An 18,856-nucleotide genomic window follows, 5' to 3' on the forward strand; every position below is an offset into this window, starting at 1 on the left:
AATCTCTCATCTAGTAATTGAGATTCACCACAAAGATATCCCTAAAATTACTTTTATATATATATATATATAAATCACTCTTTTTCCTCATATTAATCAAAGTGCATAGACTTTTTTTTTTGGCACAATTTAAAAAGTTTCTCACATTTTACGCATCCAATGATCCACACTATTAGCATTTTAAAGTTGTTGAATGGAATGATGGAAAGACCTTTTCAGAAATAGCGAGTGTGAGAGAGAAAACTCATCCTTCTTTCTCTTCTCAACTCTTTAATATTTATCCTTTGGGATACATATTTTATATGTTAGCTAAGTTCGTGCTATTAATTATCTTAAAAATAAAGATTACTTAAAAATTAAACTAGTAACAAAAGAAAGAAAAAAGATACTGGTATATATATATATATATAAAATCCAACTTATATAGATTAATTATGGCTCCCGTCTGACCGCATATTTTCCCATCTAAGTAAATTTAAGAAGCGAGATGGCTCATAACGTGGCGCTCTAACGTCACTAATTGTTCAAAAATCACATGTATATTTTCCCATCAACCTGGATGATTTGTCAATGTTGATCTCAAGCCATGGGCCACGAACGAGATTGTTAATGCTACCACCCGGGCTAATCTTCATCTTTTTTATTTTCTCCCATAGTAAATTGGAATTTATCTCCTTTCCAATATTGTTGAGCCCCCAGACTAAACCCGGATAGGCATGAACGTGACTTCACTCGTGCTTATCAATATGTTAAATAAAGGAAAAAATTAAAAATAACAAATAAATTTATATTATCAAACTCAATAATTAATCAAATAAGTTTAAAATATAAACATTTCAAACAATCAAACAAATTTGAATTAAGAGCTCGATAACATTTAAATGAACCAAACTTAAGTCAAACTTGAAGCAAACTTAATCTCATACAAATCAAGTCAAACTCAAACACTCATTTCAAAAGTTTAGATCATTTTAAAATTCACTTAACTTGAATATCTTATTAAATAAATCTGAGCACCATAAAATTTAACTCTACTTAAGTTATGTACCCTGGAGGGAAAAACAATATTTTAACATGTGTTTATCTTGATACATGCGAATTGATGCCCAAAGTCAAATCCCTACTCTTATAACAACAGATATGGATCATATTATAATAATTTTAATTAAAATTCCTCATATATTCATATTAATCAAAATCACTTTAATATTTATCAAAAATACTTGAATATTATCAAAACTACTTCGATCCCAACTGTTCTAATATTGATTAAAACTATCAAATGTTAGTTAAAGTTGTTCCAACTAACTTGATCAAAACTACTCTAGTATTATATTATACCAATTTGATCAAAATCTAATACAACATTAAGCAATTTTTAATCAAAACTACTTTAAACAATTTTAATTAAAACCATTTCAACGTAAATAACAATTATTTTAATACAAGTCAAAATATTTCAACAACTTAGTTAGCTAATTAAACTTAACAGGAGCTAATTAATTATGTTAAAAAATAGAATTAGCTAATCGACTGTAAATTAAGAGAACAGTCAAAGAGACCATAGGATGTGACGAGAAGATGGCATTACCTTGCATTGCGGTCACCAAGTGCGACAGCTGCACCTGCAACTGCAGGATGCCCGCTGCCGGTCGGGCTTCCACTTGAGCGCCTCGTACTTGCCGGCGAGCACGTCCGCCACAAATCCAGCGCCGACGCCGACGGCCAAGTCAATGGTGTAGTGGCCACGCGAGGCCAGCAGGCGCACGCTCTGAAGCAGGTTGAGGGCGTCGAAGGCCCACGCCATCTTGTGCCGCTGCGTTCGCCTCATGTCAAGCGACGCGATCACGGCGCCGGCAACATGACCAGAGAAGAAGAGGAAGAAGGAGACATTGCCTACGGGGAAGTCCACACCGGAGCCCACAAAGCCCTGCAGCGTTTACATAATTCAATGCGTAATTAGCTAGAAATTGAAGAATTAACACTTCACCAAAATGAAACTTTGATTTCGATTTCTTGTTAGATTTCTATAACTGAAAATTTAAAAGCGATAGCTAGGGATAAGAAATAAGATGGTATTTGTGTTTATGTATTTATATTGAGAATTCACTATAAGAACCCGAATAAAACACTAATCAATAGCAAACAAATGCGTAACCCTACGACTCAGAGGATGAAGAATCAGAATTAAAATTATGATTCTTAGAAAAACTTTCTAATTAATATCAAATTAAGATTTTGTTCCGTTAAGTTTAACTCAAATTATGAAGAACAAACAGTATTGTAAGATGCCTTAGGATTGAATTGAAAATTTTATTGTACATGATTACTGCTTTACTTTATAGAAAATGCACGTAGCAATCATTTTCTGTTTGTTAATTTGGTGTTGGATTTATACAGTTCAACTGTAATACTGCAGCTGCCTTGATGGGGGCGACAATATGTTGGTGACCTCTACCACTAGTTTTCTAGCTCAACACTAGCAACAAAAACAAAATTCGTGTTCCCCATTTTATTCTTCCTACTGTTTTCTTGATCGGTTCCATTGTTAAATGAGAAATCCACTAAGGATGAAATATCCACAAACAGTCAGAGATGGTAACTTTTCTAACTGGTGGTAATGTTTATCACAATGATTCAATTCAGTATTTTACTAGTAAATTGATAGGAAAATCATCTATTGGAAAAATTAAAGCATAGAACTCTTAGTGAAAGTTAACTTCTATAGACGTCCTTCCTCAAAGTTTGGGTTATGATATAGCAATGTGCAATGTACCTGAGGGAGTGGTAACTGGGTGGAGCAGCCTAGGATTCCCCTGCATGGGAACATAAAGAGAGCTGCAATGGTAGGGCGTGGCCTTCCCTCCACCAGGAATGTCCATAGTATGTAGAAAGTTTGCATGCCCACGAATGCCTGCAAATCAAATTTGTCAAATAGCAACATACTGGCTTGGTTGCACATCTTTGATCAAAGAAACGTATTCCTAGCTACTACAAGCTTCTCATTTCTTAGTAGAAATGATTATAGGAACGCAGTGAAAACTTCTTGTGATATTATTTCACATTACCATAATACTTGTTCAAAGTATAGTGAGTTGACTATGAAAACAACACTAATTGTAATCAATGCTGGAGCAGCTATGTTTTTTATATTAGTTTCACCAAGTGAGTTAACTATGAACTGAGAGATAGCCAAAAGATGTGGCTTTGTGACTCAAACTCGGAGTGGATCAATGTAGCTTTCTAATTTCCAGTACGCATAATTGCTAGTGAATGCCTCCAATCCTATGATTAAGCTACTTGTATTCTTCTTAGGTAAGCATAAGACGTTTTGGGGCTGTAACATTACTATTTAGGCAGAGAATCAGCAACTTTCCAGCCAATGGAGGAAGATTGAGAAAGAATTTGAACCAAAATAAAAGAAAACGAACTTGATAGCACTTAGATCTGATGTTTATGACTACGAGATAGCACGGAAGAGAAAAATCCAAAAATGACGGCAGCATTCCAAGGATCTGCAACAAGGTGGATCTTGACGCGCAAATTTTCTGCGTACCCTAATGATGATTGGTTAAGATCCGGCCAATGAAAGTCAAGAAATGAGAGGAAAGGAGGAGAAAAAAAAGCATCAATCGCATACTCACCGTATTGAGGGCGGCGAGCGCGGTGTTGAGGGCGGGCGCCGCGGCGAGCGCGGCATTGAGCGGCTTTGTGAGGATGAACCCCAAATCCAGCGGCGGAGAAGCAGGAACGGACCATGGGAATAGTATACTCGACGCCCATGAAGACCAAGAGCAAGATCGCGAAGGCGCACGGCAAGGGGTGGCTCCGCAAGGCGCTGGCCACACCGAGAACCGACCACCCGGCGAAGAACGGGCCGTGGGAGGGAAAGAGCGGCAGCGGCAAAGGCGGAATCGCCCCCATTCTTACGCCGGTTAGAGATTTGGCAGGTGGCCGGTCGGAGGCGGCGCGGTGGTGGCCGTTCTCATGGTTGGCGACGCCGAGGGTGACCCTAGCGGTGTTGGCGGTCCGCCTCCGGATGCGGAGGTGGGTGGTGCTGCGCACGCCGCTCTCGGCAGTCATGGTTGGGCCTCGCGCAGGCGATTGAGACGGTGGTTTCCACCTATCTGTCTACTTCTATGGAAGATGCCGCGGCGGCTTTTGATACGGTGCGTCAGCCGTCAGGGAGGCGGAGCAAGGGGTTACCGCTTGGATTGGAGGAGGAACGGTGGTGGACGGTGAAAATGGACTGAGTGATTCTGATCAGTGCTAAATAAGCGCGGTTAGATCGATCGTATTGAATAATATATCTGATATAATATTATCTATCTTAATTTTAATCTTTTATAATTTTATTTTAAATTTTATTCAAAAGGTATGATATCAATAAAAATATTTTTTATTTTATAAATTTATTCATGATCATCTCCGTATATTTACAATGTAAAATTTTAATTATAATATCAATAATCATCCCCAAACAAAGGACTACCATATTTCAATTGAGATCATTCATTTCCATTATATTGGAGCGCACACCTTATTTATACTACTTAGAGCACCACCTATCTATTTCAAGAGTTTATCATGGATTTTATAAATAGTCCTCTACCATTATCTATATGGTCCAGACTCTCACCTACCTCCTTTATTTTTTTCCTTAGATTCCTCACATTGCTTCATATAAATCATGACTCTGATATCAATTGTTGAAAAAAATATTTTCTTAACCGTATGAATTCTAAAATAATACGAACTCGTATATTAAAAAATAAAACAAACAAGATCTAATTACATCGACATCTATAGCAGAAAATAAATACAAAAAAGGAAACGATGAATGTGATTACAACAAAAAAGTCATCGTCCTTTTATGTCGTCTATAAATCCAGGAATCCTATGGAAAAAGAAAGAGCAAAGAGATGATCTTCTGGAGGAGTTAGGTTAATAGCATCATAATCTCTCCACCGATAGGAAGCCAATATGAACTGTCAAAATATCTAATCCAACAGGGACATAATCCATTATCACCATTAATGATAACAATTTAATTAACGGATTCTACACATATAAATCCTCCACATCCAATAACTCAAACCCTTCATATTCGTTAGATCACTTAACATGTTTGATTTTCTCAATGACACATATCTGCATGTTACAAATAACATATAAGTCTACTGAACCGGATAAAATCTAACAATCTCCCACTTGGACTATATATGATTTGTATATGACATACAATTAAATTTTAGTTTATATCAACAATAATGCTGAACTTTATAGCTATAAAATATCTTTGAAAATAATTTGATCCATTAACTCCATCAGTATAGAATTAAAAGACCATAGTTACTAAAATATGACTTTAACAAACCCTAAGTAATTACAATATTAATATCATTAATGACATAGATTAAGATGTGAATGCATAGCATAGAAATTACATGAAATGTAATATGTATATGTCAATTTCCAACTGATCATCCTAATGACTCAAAAGAGTCATGATCATATTTGCAATGACTTTATACTAAACTGCAGTAGCAAATCATGATATAACCTTATGATTCCAAAATGAATCTCATATCATATTTACAAACATCATATGTTAAACAATAATAGTAAATCATGACAAATTTATCTCGGAGCATAAAAAATAAATAAAATACCCATAAATATTTTGAACTAGTATACACAATATATCAAAATAAAATGTTCGTGTTTATCAATAAATATATAGCACCAAAGATAAAATACAAACTCCACTAAATGAGTATTTTCTCTAATAGAAGAACTCTCATGTCCACAACATATACCTGAAACATCTTAGGCATCAAGTCCTTGGTAAGTGGATCTGTCAACATTGAATCTATGCAGATGTGCTTTATTATCACCTGACGACTCTAAACTCTTTCTTTAACCGCTAGAAATTTAATATTGATGTGCTTTGACTTCGACAAACTATAATTATTCTTGACATAAAGTTATGCGATTTTATTATCACAATTGATCTTTAATGGTATGTCAATTACATCACCGATCCCTAATGTTGTGATAAAGTTTCGCAGTTAAACCCCATGATTGGGTACCTCATGACAAGCTATTAACTCTGCCTCCATAGTTGAAATAATTATTAACTTCTGTTTGACACTTCCACGATATAGCCCCTCCAGCAACTATGAAGATGTATCCTAAAGTGGACCTCCTACTGTCCAAGCATCCAACAAAGTTGAAGTCTAAATATTCAATAACCTTCAAGTGATCAGACCTACGATACGTGAGTGCATATCATTTTGTTTTCTTCAAATACTATATCACTCTTTTCACCACTTTGTACATCGATCCTAGGTTACTTAAGTATTTTAACATCCCCACTATGTACACAATGTCCAAACGCTTTCAATTAATTGACTACATCGGTCCTAGGTTACGGGAAGTGCACGAAGCGGCCAACTCAGACGCCCAACATCCTTTATTGCGCTATTTGGAGAAAAAACATACGCCTACTAGGTGCCTAGGTGACAACCTGGATGTTCTACCGCGGCACCATTGCCCCGGGGACCCAAATGCGTATAAACTTGTGCATACATGAGACTTCCCACAGCTAACGCATAAGGGAATTATTGCATCTCCTTTATTTCAAGTTCAAGTCATAAACACTACTGCAAACTGAATTTGTCACCTTTAGACACTGACATATCACGAGTGTATAATTTTGCATGTCATACCATATGAGCACCTCTTCAACATAGATTTTTTTTTTGAAAGTCTAAGAATACCTTTTAAATGATCACGACATATCTGTATATCTAAGATAAATGATGTTTTACCAAAATCTTTTATTTCAAAATTATCTGATAGAAATAACTTAATTTCTTACAATATATCTTTATTATTATTTGTCAGCAATATATCATCCACATACAGAATAAGTATAATAAACCTGTTCTCACTGAACTTAGCATATATGCATTGATTAACAGGGTTCTTCTTAAAATCAAATAAAGTAATCGTCTGTTTCAAACTATAGATAGACTTTTTTAATCTACATACTAGGTGTTTTAAGTCATCGAGACTCAAAGTTCTCCAATTGCATCATATATGTATAGACTGCTCAATATCACCATTGAGAATGTAGTATTTACATCCATTTAGTGTAGCTCTAAATTAAAATGAGTTATAAGTGTTATGATTAATCTAAGGGAGTTTTTCATCGACATAGGTGAAAAAGTTTCCTCGTAATAAGTATTCTTCTTTTAAGTGAATCCCTTGGTAACAAGACAAGTCTTATACTTTTCGATATTTTTCTTCAAATCTTGTTTGTAAATATTCATTTACAACTAATGAATTTTGTATCTTTAAGCAATTCGATAAGTTCTCAAATGTCATTGTCTACCATAGATTTCAATTCATCCTTCATGACTTCAATCCACCTCTCAAGATTAAAGCATTGTTTGACTTTTTAAAAAAGATGTAAGATCACTTTCCAACCCAATGTCAAAATCATACTCCTGTAGATAAACATAATTATGAAAAATCATGGGTCTTGTTCCCTCGTGGACGTCTTTAACACTTGTTATTAAGGTTGTTGAGGTACTTGCTCATCAATATGAGACAATATCTCAACCTTAATAGAGAGAGTTCATCCAATTGTATTGAAGATGATACGGTGTATCTTAGTTTACTACTCACACCGGATGTGCAATATTCATAATGTTGGATATGGATAGCATACAACTACTCATTGCACTTGCAATGACTATAAGAAGATCGTCAATACTTTCCTTGAATGATGTCTCTCACCTTAATGCTCCCATTGTCCTCAATAAACTTGATATTTTTTATTTCGAAAAAGGACTTATTTGAGGGGTCATAAAATTTATATCCCATAAATTTATCAGGGTATCCCATAAAATAGTAGTTCATAACTCTTAGGTCTAATTTCTTTTCATTAAGCTTATAAGGCTTAGCCTCAATTGGATAACCTCAGACGTATAAATGTTTAATATTAGGTTTCCTACCTATCCACATTTTATATCAAGTTTTAGTCACTGTCTAATGTTAGGTTTTCTACCTGTCCACATCTCGTGTAAGTAAACTACAGTCTTGAGTGTCTCACTCCACAAAGACTTCGACAGATAAGTAAAAGTCATCATACTTCTCACTATGTCTTTTAGGGTACGATTTCGTCATTCAACCATACCATTTTAATTAGGAGTACCAAACATGGTATATTAAGGGACGATCCCACACTCTTTAAGATAGTTTGCAAATAGTCCAAGACGTTATTCACTTGATTTGTCATACCGACTATAGTATTTACCACCACGATCAAATTTAACGGTCACTTGATCCATTATACCGACTATAATATTCACCATCACGATCGTATCTAATAGCTTTAATTTTTTTTACCTAGTTGATTTTTAACTTCGACTTTAAAATGTTGGTCTTTCATTTGAGAAGAGGATTATTATAATTACAATTAAAATTTTATATTAAAAATATATTTTAAAAAATCATAGATTTATAAAATAAAAGATATTTTTATTAGAACGAGACCTTAGGAGTAAACTTCTGAAATGGTCAACCCTCAATTGGAGCTCCGCTAGGCGATATGCTCCCACGCGTCGTCCCAGTTGGGGGAGCGCAGGAGGACTCCCAAGTCCCAAGTTCCAAGTCCCAAGTCCCAACCCCGCATGCCCAAGAATCAAGGATTAAATGGGCCCATGATCCAATTCAATAATTGGGCTGAATAATCGCCAAATTTTCTCCGATCTTGTCCTATTAATCTTATCCTAATTTCTCCTAAATTAGAGCACCACTTATCCATAATTAAAAATTAATCTTTAAAACATTCATTCTATTTAAAATTTAAATCGTTTTACCACTGCACCGCAGAAGACAAAGATTTTCTTCTCAGATAACAAAAGTGTTTCTATATGATATTGAATGTGAAATTATTTGTTATTATATCTCGAGCAACTTTTATTTTCCACCTTAAAAACTTTTTGAATTTTTGTCAAAAGATGTCATAGATAAATAAAAATTTTTTGACAACTCTACAAGCAACTACGAGGTCTCACCGAACATGAGATATACTTTTAGAAACAAAAAAAAAACAGAGAGAGATAATTTAAAATAAACTCGAAGAACTTGTCCACTGTTCTTCCCGCTTTAAATAATATAAAATACAAATTTTGTCAAAAGATTTTCCCACCATCAACGCAGGGTGCTCATTTTCAAAAAGGCACTCCCCATTGCCATTATTTTAACCCGTATTAAAAAGGGGAGGTTTAGAATCGTGAGTCCATTCAGTACCACTGAGGTTTCTTTAGGGGTTAGTTTATAATTAATCTTTTTTAAGGTACCAATTCAACACTATCTTTAAATAGAAAAAGATTAAAAAGTTATGAGATTGATATTGCAATCGATTATCTTTAAATAAAAAGTGAATGATGCCTGATTCTCAAAGGCTACTTTTTTTTTTCTTTATCCAGAAACATCTCTTTTAGTGATTGATGTTTTAACTGATGTATCTTTTGGTGATCGACATTTTAATAACCATTGAATTAAATTTTAATTTGGCCAGATTATATTCGGATAGGACTCAGACTAAATTAATTTGAGATCTTCTTTTGAGGTTGATTTAATCGAAATTCAATTTAGCTAGATCCGAACTCAGTTTATATTGATTTGATTGGATTTGAGCTCGTCTTAATTGAACTCAAACTTGACTATTTAATTAGAGGTAGTCTTGATTTTGACCTCCAATTTGATTTTTTTTATTTGATTATGTCACGTAGTACATCAAAACTTATTTTAATTTTTTTAATGATTTAAAAATATTTTAGGATAAGAACAGAATAAAAAATATATCTTTGATATAAAAACAAGGAAAGCTAATTTAATTTTCAAATAAAAAATATTTTCTTATGAGAACGCTCACATGGGATGCCTCGAACAGCATAAAGGCTTATGTGATTTTTTTTTTCTTGAGTGGTTTTTAAATTTATCTAGAGTTAAATTATTTATTTATTTTCCTTTTAGAATTACAGAATGAGAGTTCACATATAATATTTGTAGATGACGTAAATATGAGGACTGGAGATCGCCACCACCCTTCTTGACGAAGTCGAATAAAGATGAAGATGGTTTTTTCACCAAATCGATTAAAGAATATTTTATTTTAATTTTTTATAAAAAGATATTTCATTTCACTATTTAATCACATCTAATTATTCAATCATCCTTGAATAATATTTATTATTATTATTTATTTAAGTTTTAAATCTATCAAATAAGCTGTCATAATTACTTATTTCATAATTGCTAAATAAATAATAAATTCCAAATAGCCCATGGCTTCGAAAGCAGCAGCCTCTTGTTTCAAAGTCGTACCAAATCCAATTTCTAATAATGATATCATAACATATTTCCCACATGATTCGATCAATTTAATTTATTTTTCTATTTTATAATTGCAAATGGAATGGAATAAATATGATGATTTACTAATTATACGATTCAAATAAAACGGAATAAATAGAAGAAAAAAAATTATAAATATCCAAATCGTTCCGAGAACCATGACCCTGGCTTTGTCTTCTTCCAGTAAATGTTCTACAGAGAGAATCTCCATGGCACGCATCGCCAGCTTCTTCCCATCACCGTTCACCAAGATCGCGGCCTTTCTTCTCTCCCTCTCGATCTGCTACTTCCCCTGAGGTATGTTCTTGTTTTGTTCTTTGATTTCCGTCGAAGAATCATCGAATGAGGTTAGATTATTCAGGTTTTGAGATTGTGCTCTGTTGGTAGATCAGGCGGCGGTGATGAAGGCGTTGCTCTCTCTGTTCTTGGTCCAGCTGTGGCTTAGCTCGAGGTCCGTCAATGGCAGCACGCAGCGCAACGAGCTTGCCCTTGGGTTCCGCGGCTCGGAAATGGAGTACATCGACAACTATGGGTTGTTCCTCTTGTCCAATAGATCCACCTTCGCCTTCGGCTTCGCCACCTTAAGCAACGACTCCACCGCCTTCCTCCTCTCGGTGGTCCACCAGGGGAGCCGCGCCACCGTCTGGGCTGCCAACCGCGCCGCGCCCGTTTCCAACTCCGACGTCTTCGTCTTCGACGTGGATGGAAACGCTTACCTCCAGTCCGGAGATGGAGTGATCTGGTCAACCAATACCTCCGGCAAGGGCGCGACGCGGATCGAGCTCCTCGATTCCGGTAACCTGGTGTTACTCGGCGACGACGGAGGCCCCATCTGGCAGAGCTTCGATCACCCGACCGATACCTTACTCTCCGGCCAGAGCTTCGCCGAGGGAATGTCGCTGGCGAGCAACCCTAATGGCCAGGGATTGAAGTACCGGCTCCGGATCGAGTCAGGCGACGCCAATCTCTTTGCTCAATTCCAATCGCCGCAACCCTACTGGTCCATGAGCCGCGACCCGAGGAAGATCGAGAACGAGGTCGGCCGCGGGATACACTCCGCCGTGCTTGACTCCAACTCATGGAACTTCTACGACAACAACCAAACCCTAATCTGGAAATTCATCGTCAACCCAGATTCCTCTGGAAATGACACACTGGCTGCCGTTTTGGATCGATCCGGCTTCATCCTCTTCTCATCGCTCCCCAGCTCAGGCCAGGGCAACTCCTTCCCTGTCAGGGTTCCGAACGATTCTTGCGACACGCCGGAGCAATGCAATCCCTACTTCATTTGCTCCTCCGGCGGCAGCTGCCAGTGCCCGACCGTTCTTAGCTCGTCTCCCAACTGTAATCCTGGCATTGCTTCGCCCTGTGACCCGACCACATCGATGGATCTTGTCAAGGTCGATGCCGGAGTCGGGTACTTCGCCACCGATTTCGTTTCTCCCAGCTTGAATTCCAACTTATCTGGATGCAAAGATGCTTGCTTGAACAACTGCTCTTGTGTTGCTTTATTCCACGACGAGAGTTCTGGGAATTGCTTTCTCTTTGGTCAGATAGGAAGCTTGAAACAGCTTCAGGGCAATTCATCAAGTTCTACTTACATCAAGGCCCAGAGCAATGCAGATGGGGGCAATGGGTTGAATGGAGAAGGAAGAAGTGGCAGTAGTACTACTTTGATCATCGTCATCATCATCTCTATACTGACTGTTTGTGTGATCGTAGCTCTCATCTATCTTGCTTTCCGGATTCGTCATCGGAGGAAGAAAATTTCTGAACCTTCGCAGGGGTCATCGGAAGAAGATAACTTTTTTGGGAGTATCTCAGGGATGCCAGTCAGGTACAGTTTCAGAGAGCTACAAGAAGCTACAAATGGCTTCTCTGTGAAGCTCGGTGAAGGAGGATTCGGCTCGGTCTATCTGGGAAAGCTCCCCGATAACACCAGTGTGGCAGTGAAGAAGTTAGAGGGCATCGGCCAAGGAAAGAAAGAATTCCGCTCCGAAGTGACGATAATAGGCAGCATTCATCACATCCACCTGGTTAAACTCCGAGGTTTTTGTGCAGAGGGAGCGCATAGGCTTCTCGCGTATGAGTACATGGCAAAGGGGTCTTTGGATAGATGGATCTTCAAAAAGGATGAAGAAGATGAATTCACACTGGATTGGGATAAAAGGTATAGCATAGCTCTTGCTACCGCAAAGGGGTTGGCTTATCTCCACGAAGACTGCGAATCGAGGATAATTCATTGTGATATTAAGCCCGAAAATGTGCTCCTAGACGACAATTTCCTCGCCAAGGTATCAGATTTCGGGCTCGCTAAGCTCATGACGAGAGAACAGAGTCATGTCTTCACAACCCTCAGAGGCACAAGGGGGTACCTTGCACCAGAATGGATCACCAACTATGCCATATCTGAGAAAAGCGACGTGTATAGCTATGGAATGGTCTTGCTCGAGATAATTGGTGGGAGGAAGAACTATGATCCAGCAGAGATTTCTGAGAAAGCTCATTTCCCTTCCTACGCTTTCAAGAAGATGGAAGAAGGGAAATTAATGGAAGTTCTTGATGCTAAGTTAAGAAGATACAAAGACGACAAGGATGAGAGAATTGAGACTGCAATCAAAGTTGCCCTGTGGTGTATTCAGGAGGACTTGTACTCGAGACCTTCAATGACTAAAGTAGTCCAAATGCTAGAAGGACTACACGAAGTGCCTCCGCCGCCGATATCGTCGCAGCTGGGCTTTCGTCTACACGCAAACGCGTTCAAATCTATCAGCGAGGAGGGAACGTATTCAGGTTCAGGGCCATCGGACTGTAACAGCGACGCCTTTCTTTCTGCCGTTCGTCTATCTGGGCCGAGGTAATCGAAGCCACCTTCTACTTGTATACATCTCCTATAGAAACGTGGTTTTGGTAGAATGTATGAGAATCTAGAATGACTAGTTTTTTCTTTTGTTTTAGGTTCTTTTGAAAATGTTTATGGTTTTTTATGTTTCGATTTGCTTTGGGATTACAAAAAAAAAAATCCAATTTGAACACCTAGTTAGATTTTGATCTATTTCTATCAATTGAACATCACAAACTCTATCGGTGTTGGAAGCTATTGCATCTGGGACATAGTTGAATTAGTTACGATGGAACAAAATTGTTGAAGTGGGTAAGGGTCGAATATCAGCGAAGTCGAGACAATATCCTCCTCCGTCGTGGTCAACTGCAGCTTCTTGATTTATCTCTTCACTGATAGTCGTGAGACTGATCGTGTGGGGTCACTGGGGTAACAGATTCCACCTTTTATTGAAGAGGTGTTGGAAGCTATTGCTGAACTTCAACCTTGACATTGCTTTGACAACTCTACTTGATTGCCTGGTTGGTCTCACTCTTGTCTTGCATTGTCGATGATTCGATTACGATCGAGTGATGGGCTGACTCCTTGAGGGCTTTGGATAGATCACCGCAAGTAGATGGGTCAAATTATCTCTAGTCAAGTGTTTCCTTATTGTGCTCTCCTCGCACGTTTGCTATGTCCTCATAATGCATCTCAACCATTCTCCCACTCACTTGTCCACTCGGTCTAGTTCTTTAGTATTCAGTTCAAGTCAAACCGTAGTTATGTGATCCCGTCCTTAGGTCCGTAGACCTGACATCGAGCTCTATGTTGGGTCGGATCGAGGTGGTTCCATTTTGACCGAGTCCATGTGCTTGTCATGCGGCCTCTACTGTTTCCGCCATATCTGTTGAGTTGATAATAGAGACAGTAAGTTCCCACAGATAGGAACTTGTTTTGCTTCTTGGAAGATCACGAATAGCAATGATTCAACAACTGGTTAGGGTAGCTACAACTCTTTTGTGAAACATCCAGGAAACTCCCCATGATGATATGTGAACATTGATTTTACAGGTGCACACTTTAGGATTTGGATAGCCACCGAAGAATTCTTCAACCTCATCCTTGAGTTCTTAATTAATTCCACAAAGTTATCCAGTGATGCTGCACCATTTTGCACAAAGATATCATCGTATGTGTGTCTCGTTCAGTGTCGTCACAAGTCAAGTTGTTAGTTGGGTTAGGTAGTCTCAGTATTTGCTAACCATTTTGCACTGTCTTTCGACCATCATGCAAAGTACGGGCAACGTCACTGGCAGGGGAGGAACGACAGTGACTTTTTTTTCTGACATCGATGACTGCAACACTCAGTTTGTGATCCACTTGCCACAGAGTTTAGTTCACCCCAGTAAAATTATGTTTCCTGAGCAGCTCAAACTGTAAGGAATGAATTTCCAGTGAATTCGTTGAGGCATGAATGATGCACTGGCAACTGCAGGCTTGCTCTTTCCTGCACTTGGGGCCATTCATTCACTAGGACACCGGCTGTCGCTTTGTGCCGACTGGAGTTGCAGTGTGGCCAGGGTTTGGCAGCATGCTGTGATTGGATGGAAATGAGGTCAGCCTGCTACTGGCCCCCAGCTCATTTGAGTTAAATTCGTTAGATTGATATATTCTATTAAATAATTTAAATAAATTAAATTAATAAAATATTAATCTATTTCAAGATGTATCTAGATAAATTGATCTGTTTGAGCTCTTGACCCATATGGATCGATCCATGATGAACTTCAGTGAGTCTGTGAGTTAAAAAACTTATTTTTTTAAAAAAAATTAAAATAAAAATGAAAAATCTAATGGACTTATAGACTTAACTTATCTAATCCATAATTACATTTAAATTTTTTAATATATATATATTATGGACTCGTGGATTTAAAACCCAACTTAAATGTAAAAATTTTAATTTTATTTATATATTTTTTATTTTTTAATCGGTTCATAGATTAATCTGTTTAACCTATCTTGAGTTGAGTTAGATTAAAGATTTCATTTGACTCAATGTCCAAATTTAAATTTAGATAAATTCAACTACTTTTCTATTGCCTTTTGGAATTAAAAAGATAATATTTTCACTCTCTTTTTTCTTTTTTTTTTCATCTTGGAATGATGGTAAATTTTTAAAAAATAATTGTAAATTGGGACTTTGCTCATTTAGAAATTTAACAAGATTAATTATTTCTATAAATTCAAATTAACAAGAACAAACAATATTACTTATTATATATATCACACTTATTAAAATTTAATAATGTTATTATTTATTTATTTACGAGGTATCTAAATTTTAAGAGCCAATTAATATTTAGATGTACAAATAAATTCAAGTGATGTGATTTTTCAATGTCGCAAACTGTTTAGATGTTCATGAATTTTAAATTTTAATTATTTAAAAAAAATATCATATCACTTACCATCATCTCATGGGACAATAAAGTCAATTTACACATGATCATGAGACGACCGATCGTATAGACTACTAAAGTGACAGATTTCACCTTTTTATAGAAAATAATGTCAATTTACATGTTTTTAGAGCAGTTGAATTGATTATTACGAAATAAATATTGCTACAATAGACAAGAGTCAAATCTTGACGAAGATGAGAAAAATATCTGATAAACTATAATTTTTAAATTTATCTTTTCATTGTGAGACTAGTTCCACATAATATGAGACGGTTGGATAATGAATTACATCTTTTACTATAATAATATTATTTTACTTTAACAAAAGATATAATTCTCCACCTAACCACTCCACATAGTTGGTATTAATTTACATAAACTAATGAAAGAGAGCATGCATGCCTCATTGGTATGAATATTAAGTGGGTCTCCCGTGTCTGAATCAAGACGACCAGACATCAGGTGAGAAGTCCTAGTGGGAAGTATCGGATTAAAAGGATGGAGAACCTAAGAACAAAGTCATGAAGACTTAAGTTTAAAGTGGACAATATTATACCATTATAGAGATATTTTGATTTCAATACTAACGATATATGATCATATATACGATGATGAAACTCATAATAAGAGACCGTTGGATAATGAATTACCCTTTTTACTATAATAATATTAATTTACTTTAACAAAAGATATAATTATTAATTTACATAAAGAAAGAGAGCATGCATGCCTCATTGGTAAGTCTCTTGTACTCAAAATCAAATACATACGTCATCAACACCTTCGAGATTCAACACCCACCATCGCCTCCAATTCCAATCAAAACTTTGCACAGCTAAAACTAATCTTCGTTTCACAAACCAAATCGGCGACTAATTACAGGGTTAGACAGATCATCTAGTTACCAACGATGGAGGCGGTGAGTGATTCTTGTTGTTGATCGCCTGAAAAAAGAGCTTCCAAAAGTGGAAAATTAAGATGAGAGAGAAGAGAGTGGGTGGATCGTCGGATCAATAACAGCAGGCGATCCGCTGCATCTCCCGATCACGGAGGAGCCCCTTGTACAAGGCCACCCTGTTCGCCGGCATCCGCGGCGCCGGCTGCCGATCCTCCACCTCCTCCTCCTCCTCCGCCGACGCCTCATTGCGGGAGGAAACGTAGAACTCCACCACCTCGGAGGCGAACTGGACCCTCTTGTTCTTCGCCTTCTTCCTGTCGTCTATCGAGCGCGGGGGGAAACAGTCAATTTAGGGGAAACCTCGAGGGGATTCGAGGAGGGGAGAGGGGGAGGGGGTTTACCGGCGGAGGAGATGCAGGAGCGCTGGGGGCACCACGGAGGGGCGGAGTCGCGGCGGAGGACGGCGGAGGCGGCGGGGAGGGAGAAAGTCTTGGCCCGGCAGAGGGCGAGAACGATCATGGTGCCGGAGACGGCGAGAGCAGTGGCGAGGGCGACGCCGTGGGAGTCCATGAGCGAGGAGAGGAGGCAGACGACACGAGGAGGAAGAGGAGTCGGCGATCGGTGACATGTGAAAAGGGAAGGTGTCGAAACGGCGAGTTTTATGGCGTCAAAAGCTTCAAATAAATTAATTATATATTTCTTATTAAAAAAACAATTTATTAAAGAGGACATTTAATTTTTTTAAATACTTCAAAAACACATCCAATTTTATAATTTTATAATTTTTAAAGAGAAAATATTTTGAAAATTAAATGTCGCTTGATAAATATAAAAAATTGATTGTACTTTTTAAGTATTTTTGGAAGTTAAGGATGTTTTTTTGATAGATTATCCTTAAAAAATTATAGTTCAATAGATAATAAAGAATTATTTATTTTTATAAAAATTATTATTAGAACTTAATGCTTGGTGTCATGAATAATATACTGTTTTGGATTATTTTAATTTATAATTAAATAAAAAGCCTCTGATCTTATCTTTCTAATGTGGCCTTAGTTTAAGACTAGTCTCGTTTTGACGATGGCACCCTCAATTTTTTAATTACGTCACGTCGCATGATAATTCAAGTTCCGATTGGGCCCACCCCACCGATGGTTTCATCCGGAACAGTATACATCTAAATCCGATTAAAACGGACATTTTACCTGAAATAAAAAGAAAAATAATCAAGTTTAATATATATATATATATATATATATATATATATTGAAAAAATATTTTTGGCCGTGAATTTCATCATAAATTAATAATCAAACCAGTAGCTTCTCAACAGCCCAACAGAGAATGTTCTGGGAATCTACCCAAAGATTCTTTGCAGGTTAACTGAGAGGAATGATTATATTAACAAATGCTGTGATGCGTCATTTGAGGCTTAATTTAATTGCATGGTGGGGGCATTGAAAAGACGACCACATGAAATCCTTTTTAAATATCGTATCCAGCAAAAGGCCTTTCTTTTTGGTTTTTTTGGTTTAAAATAAAGAAAAAGTGATTAAGTGTCGAAGCTTCAAAGTGGGGTCTAGACGTCAAGTGGTCGTTTTATATATAAAATATATCATATTATAAATCATTTTGACACTCAGACATATAAAAAATATAGAAAACAAGTAACTTACTCAACCACAAGCCACTTTTTACTATTAAAAAAATTTGTTTGGGATGTCAAAAATAATCCGATCAATTCGAGTTGATCTGAAAAATATAGAATTATAATTAAGAGTTTTAGAGTTCGAATCAAATTGGATTGGATATTGATCAAGAAAAAATTTTCAAATTCGAATTTGATTGACCCGGATTAGGATTTTAGAATATAATTATCATATAATTTAAGATAAGATTTATTATTATGTATTTAAATTAAAATATTATTATTATATGTTAAATTTTTTTAAAAATTATTTTATTAAACCTGATCAAATTATTTAAATTGATCGGATTATTCAAGTTCGAGTTTATAATTTTCGAATCGATTTCGAATTCAAATAGGATTCAAGTTATGAATTTTTTATAGTATTTTTATTTTAATCTGAATCCATCCGACCTAGACACCCCTATAATTACTTTTGTAATGATAATAAGAAAGATCTGGAGACTAACAATTTGTCACTAGTAGCTCCACAACTTTTAAGCCGAGGGAACTGCAATCACCAGCTCATCATGTGAAGCATTAATTAC

The 18,856-nt window shown here is 36.8% G+C and overlaps 2 protein-coding genes and 1 pseudogene across 2 annotated transcripts; 1 reads left to right on the top strand and 2 right to left on the bottom strand.

Moving 5' to 3' along the window:
- Positions 1-1,571: 1,571 nt before the first annotated feature.
- Positions 1,572-4,153, bottom strand: LOC141815661 (phosphatidylcholine:diacylglycerol cholinephosphotransferase 1-like; annotated as a pseudogene).
- A 6,533-nt stretch (positions 4,154-10,686) lies between these two features.
- On the top strand, positions 10,687-13,421 carry LOC141815448 (G-type lectin S-receptor-like serine/threonine-protein kinase SD2-5). Its single transcript, XM_074703393.1, has 2 exons — positions 10,687-10,731; positions 10,827-13,421. Exon 2 carries the CDS (start codon positions 10,836-10,838, stop codon positions 13,293-13,295), a length of 2,460 nt encoding a protein of 819 aa, XP_074559494.1. The 5' UTR covers positions 10,687-10,731; positions 10,827-10,835; the 3' UTR covers positions 13,296-13,421.
- A 3,288-nt stretch (positions 13,422-16,709) lies between these two features.
- Positions 16,710-17,236, bottom strand: LOC141815689 (uncharacterized). Its single transcript, XM_074703641.1, has 2 exons — positions 17,023-17,236; positions 16,710-16,942 (listed from the first exon to the last, which is right to left on the bottom strand). The coding sequence occupies exons 1-2, from the start codon at positions 17,189-17,191 to the stop codon at positions 16,734-16,736; spliced, it is 378 nt and encodes a 125-aa protein (XP_074559742.1). The 5' UTR covers positions 17,192-17,236; the 3' UTR covers positions 16,710-16,733.
- Between the last annotated feature and the right edge of the window lie 1,620 nt (positions 17,237-18,856).

This window comes from Curcuma longa, chromosome 21 (genome assembly GCF_044706935.1).
Source record: "Curcuma longa cultivar G26 ecotype Majalengka, Jawa Barat chromosome 21, ITB_CL_G26_1.1, whole genome shotgun sequence".
In the NCBI taxonomy this organism is placed as follows: Eukaryota; Viridiplantae; Streptophyta; class Magnoliopsida; order Zingiberales; family Zingiberaceae; genus Curcuma; species Curcuma longa.

Excerpts from the sequence above, each read along its gene's own strand:
- LOC141815448 (XM_074703393.1), top strand. The coding sequence starts at position 10,836 with ATGAAGGCGTTGCTCTCTCTGTTCTTGGTCCAGCTGTGGCTTAGCTCG.
- LOC141815689 (XM_074703641.1), bottom strand. The coding sequence starts at position 17,191 with ATGGACTCCCACGGCGTCGCCCTCGCCACTGCTCTCGCCGTCTCCGGC. Across the intron at positions 16,943-17,022 it reads CTCCTGCATCTCCTCCGCCG|ACGACAGGAAGAAGGCGAAG; the intron begins GTAAACCCCCTC and ends CGCGCTCGATAG.